Source organism: Otolemur garnettii, unplaced genomic scaffold, assembly GCF_000181295.1.
Source record: "Otolemur garnettii isolate 467f Iridium unplaced genomic scaffold, OtoGar3 scaffold00050, whole genome shotgun sequence".
Lineage (NCBI taxonomy): Eukaryota > Metazoa > Chordata > Mammalia > Primates > Galagidae > Otolemur > Otolemur garnettii.
Window position 1 is genome coordinate 11,966,008 of NW_003852445.1, and position 4,758 is coordinate 11,970,765.

A 4,758-nucleotide genomic window follows, 5' to 3' on the forward strand; every position below is an offset into this window, starting at 1 on the left:
GAAGCCATTATTCTGCCTAAGGTGGTAAGGAGAAATTTATCTTCAGAAGCCAAAAGAGAAAGGGGTGTGCATGCATTAAGAGGAATAGGGAGGGCGGCGCCTGTGGCTCAGTGAGTAGGGTGTTGGCCCCATACCGAGGGTGACGGGTTCGATCCCACCCGGCCAAACTGCAACAACAACAACAAAACATAGCGGGCACCTGTAGTCCCAGCTACTGGAGAGGCTGAAGCAAGAAAATCGCCTAAGCCCAAGAGCTGGAGATTGCTGTGAGAAAAAACATGAAGAGCAACAGGGAGCTGGTTCGTTTCTGAGGCTCGATATAAATTCTCATTCTTTTGAAAACTGCAACACAGGGAATTGTTGGAATAGGCAAAATCCGGGAGCAACATTAAGACGCCACCACTACATAGTGAGAAGCAGAGAAAGCATTAGCTGATGTCTCCATTCACTTCCAACAGTTTTCCATCAAAACTCATGACGTCATCCCACAGAATCTTAGCAAGCACAGCTTCCGGGAATTTGTCTGAATTTGTTTAGTAGATGCTGTAATGGAGACTGTAATCATTCACTTACAGTTCACAAGGGGAGACCATAAGCCTCTCTGAGTCTCACAGAGAGCTCGTCACCGAATTTTTTAATGGTCCAAATAGCAGGGAAAGCGCGCAGTCTCTGTTCCTAAGGTTCTCCCTAAACAGAGACGACACCGAAAAGCTGTGCTGCGTTACGTCTTAAGACCCCTTCCTACGGACTCCCTCCCAGGGTACAAATCCCGACTGCTCTCCGCGTCCAACAGAGACCACGCTCGGGTCCCGGTTCACAACCCACAGCTCAGACCAGCCACCGCCCTCTCCCGCACTCCCACCAATCGAGTCCCAGGGATCCAACAGCTGAATCTACCAACGCCGCGTCTAAGGCTTGACCACTACGTCAACGCCAGAGAGGTGACCCTCAGTCACGTGACCCAAGCCCGCAGCTTTCCTTCTCCGTCACTTCCGGGTGCGACCGCTGCTTCTGTCCGGCAGGGGGCCGGAGGTATTGGGTTCCTCTCTGCAAGTGACTGTCCAAACTACTGTCTTCCCTTTTCCCAGCGGAGGGACATGAGTGTCCCTGAGCCGCGGTCCCCGGATGGGCTCCTCACAGGGCCACCCAACAGTCTGGAGGCCGGGGAGCCGACACCGGGTATGTGCTGTTGGGTGGGACGGCGGCCGCGGCTGGGTACGAGAGGTCGGGACCTGAGTGGGTGGGACTCCGGACACTCCCGGCGGGAGTCAGGTGCTTTCGGCTGCTATAGCCCAGCGGCTGTGGCCTTTTGCGGAAATAGGGAACTGCGTCGGCCCTTCTTGCGGAATGGGCGGGAACCAAGTCCCTAGGAGAAGCGGTGTATTGGGGTGCGGTTGGAAGCGGCTGACGGTGAACTCATTGGGAGTCTGTTGACTCATATATCACAACGTTGGCTAGTTGTCATAGAGTAGTGGTTGGGGATGAATTAAAAAAGATGATCGGTGTATAATTCACAAGAGAAGTGATGTATCCGAAATTATTGACCACGCACATAGGAAATGCTGTCTTCCTTGGTGACATTACTTCATCTCTATTCTTTCAGCAGTCTTTCTCAACCTGAGTCTAGGAGAACTTTAAGACCTCATGCCCGAAGGCACCCACTGAATGACATGAATTAACTTGCTATGAGTCCAGAATGTTACTACTTATGACCATCCCTGAAGAATTGAGAAAATAATCGTATTTTTTGTATTCTGAGATTTTGATGAGAACCCTAGATGAGAAAGTCTGCAGGCCTTTGGATGTGCCTTTTATTTCCTGTTTCAGAAATATAGGGGTTACTCCAAAATAGTGCTGTCAGCACTTTCCTGGTCATGGTTTTCCTCGACAATCTCCTCTTCACACCTTTGTGATTCACTTCAATAAATAGATCTTCCTTGTATGTATCTAAAACTTGGGTCCTTCTCCTGACTCTTGCTTGCTCCTCTGGCGGCTTTCTGGATACTTTGACAGGGTTATTTTGCACTAGTTCCACAGCATGTACATAAGTAAAAACAGATGTCTTGTTAATTGTGCCAAGTCACTCTGACTTGAAACTTAGCAATTACTCTAGACTCTTCTTTTCGCTTTTCTTCTGCCTCTGTTTAGGGTGGGGGATTCTTCTGTGCGTTTTCCATCTCCTCTTTGTAATTTGAAAACAGCAGTTGTGAGGCTGGTCCAATCTCTTACTCTTCCAACACTTTTTTCCCACTCCTGTCACATTGCTGCTCCCAGATGAAGCTTCAGTCTTGTCATTCCCAAGCTTAGAAACCTTAAATGTCTCCTCACTACAAAGATCCAAACTCATTTACTTGGAACTCAAAGGCATGCACAGGGGGTCAGACGGTCTTATAGCTCATGTTGCTATGCTAAATATGTACCATGCTCCAGACAACGGCCTCTTCTAGAGCAGTCCTACACTGTATTCACAACTTTCCTCATGCTGCTTCCTTTACTTAATGATAGATCCCTTCCATTCCTGTCATAATTTTCTTCCCCCTTTGGAATAAGTCCTCACAGATTATTGGTGCCACCTCTTAGAAGGGCCGTTTTGCAATGTCTGTTTAAAAATACATAAACACTTTATCCCAACAGTCTACTTCTAAGAATTTATCCTACAGAAACAGTAACACAAATATGTAAAGATAAGCAAGGAAGCTCACTGCAGTATTGTGTGAATAGCAGAAAGTGAAAATAACTCACATAGCCTATCTATAGGGGACTGGTTAAATCAACTATGGTCAAATTCTATTCTGTTAAAAAGTATGTTGCATGGGGACAAGTTTGAGAGTTAAATAAATTTAATTAAAAATGTAGTAGACTATGTATATCGATGAGGAAAAGTATCTAAGATATATTTAAAAAGTTGAATGGTGTGAGTGATATTTCATTTGTGGTAAAGACAGACTATATGCATGCATGTGCAGACAATTTCTGCAAGGCTCTGTATGAAACTCATGACTGACTCCTGCTAGAGTTATTGGGTAAGAAGGAGTATTTAAGTTTTTAAAGTGAGTAACATTTAAAAAGGCGAAGAGAAATGAAACTCTTCCATTCTTGAAGCCCCAGCTTTAGTGGCAATACTTCCTATAGGAATGAGTCCCAGACATTCTTGGTGGAAGTCAACTCTTTCCCCTGAATTTTCATAAGAGTTTCCGTTTCTCTAATGGTATTTCTCATATTCTGATTCCTCTGTATTGTGGCCTTCCAGGGAAGGAAGTTGCCTTATTTTTTATTGTAATCTCAGAACCTAGTTAATACAGACATTCAGCAAATGTTTCTTGTATACGTAGGGTAAGAACTCTTTCTTCTCTGATCTTCCACAATAAAGTACCTTGAACTTAGGAGAAAACACAAGTAACTGAGACTTGTCCAATAATTAACCAAAGATTGGAGGGGGGAGGAGGGCCTGTAAGTTCAAATGTGTAATATATTGTAAGCGAAGTATATTATTTGTTATTCTTTAAAGTTGAAATATCCTCACTTGGGTGTTTCTGTCTGTCTGTAATACTTGTTTTCTGTATTTACTTAAAGTTGCTGTTGGTACTGTTACTGTAATCAAGACTTAAGCAATGGTATTAGTTGGCAGATACAATTTATTCACTCTCCACCTGATGGTTGATCAGTGGTATAACATCCCATGTGCTCCACTTTTCCCGTTATATTTTCATGTGTGGAGTGCTTCAGTTTCTAGTTAGCCCTTGTTTGAATGGAAAAGTCCAAAGTTTGTTTATGTGTTTCTCAGGGTTAAAATAAAAATCATACAATTTTATTTTGATTTTTAAAGAAGCTTATTTTGAATATCAATTTTTATTTGATTTTTAAAGAAGCTCACTTTGAATTTATATCTGTGGCAAAACTATACCCAGCAATGTGCCATAAGTAGTGTGTTGTGAAAAATGTATCCTATTGGGTGATCTTATTTGATTGTTATCAGACTGTGACTACAGAGAAATGTTTCTGTAATATTAATATTAATCTTTATTTTATTTGTTTTGTTTTGTCCTCAAGTTGTTGCTGTGGGTAGAGTGCTGTGGCATCACAGCTCACAACAACCTCCAACTCTTGGGCTTAAGTGATTCTCTTTCCTCAGCCTCCCAAGTAGCTGGGATTGCAGGTGCCCACCATGATGCCTGGCTATTTTATAGTTATAGTTGTCATTGTTTGGCAGGCCCAGGCTGGATTCGAACCCACCAGCTCTGGTGTATGTGGCTGGTGCCTTAGCCACTTGAGCTATTGGCGCCGAGCCTAATCATAATTTTAGAGTATAATTTTAGTGAAGTGACCACTTCACTTCTTTCTCATTCTAAATCTATGATTCTAAAATCTTGCAAACTATTAATTGAACCCTGTTTAGAATTTTTTTTTTGGTAGTAATGGTCATTGATGGGGATTTATCTTAGATATTTTCAAATGCCTGGTACAATGCTTACCCTGTTACTATTCAGAGGAAGAGGATGAGACATTGTACCTGCGTCAAGTCTAAATGTATACAGAAGACAATTATTGTACACTATTTTCGTGTTAAATTAAGATGCTGAACCTTAAGAAAAAGAAATTCGGCTTGGCGCCTGTGGCTCAAGTGGCTAAGGCACCAGCCACATACACCTAAGGTGGTGGGTTCGAATCCACCTGGGCCCACCAAACAACAATGGTGGCTGCAACCAAAAATAGCCAGGCATTGTGGCGGGTGCTTGTGGTCCCAGCTACTTGGGAGGC

The 4,758-nt window shown here is 43.3% G+C and overlaps 1 protein-coding gene across 1 annotated transcript in view; it reads left to right on the forward strand.

Moving 5' to 3' along the window:
- Positions 1 to 1,017: 1,017 nt before the first annotated feature.
- The window catches only part of BLOC1S6 (biogenesis of lysosomal organelles complex 1 subunit 6), a 15,050-nt gene continuing 11,309 nt past the window's right edge, over positions 1,018 to 4,758 (forward strand). Inside the window, exon 1 of the mRNA XM_003791804.3 lies at positions 1,018 to 1,179. Within this exon, the coding sequence (XP_003791852.1) occupies positions 1,098 to 1,179 (82 nt within the window). The 5' untranslated portion in view covers positions 1,018 to 1,097. The remainder of the gene's footprint in view (positions 1,180 to 4,758) is intronic.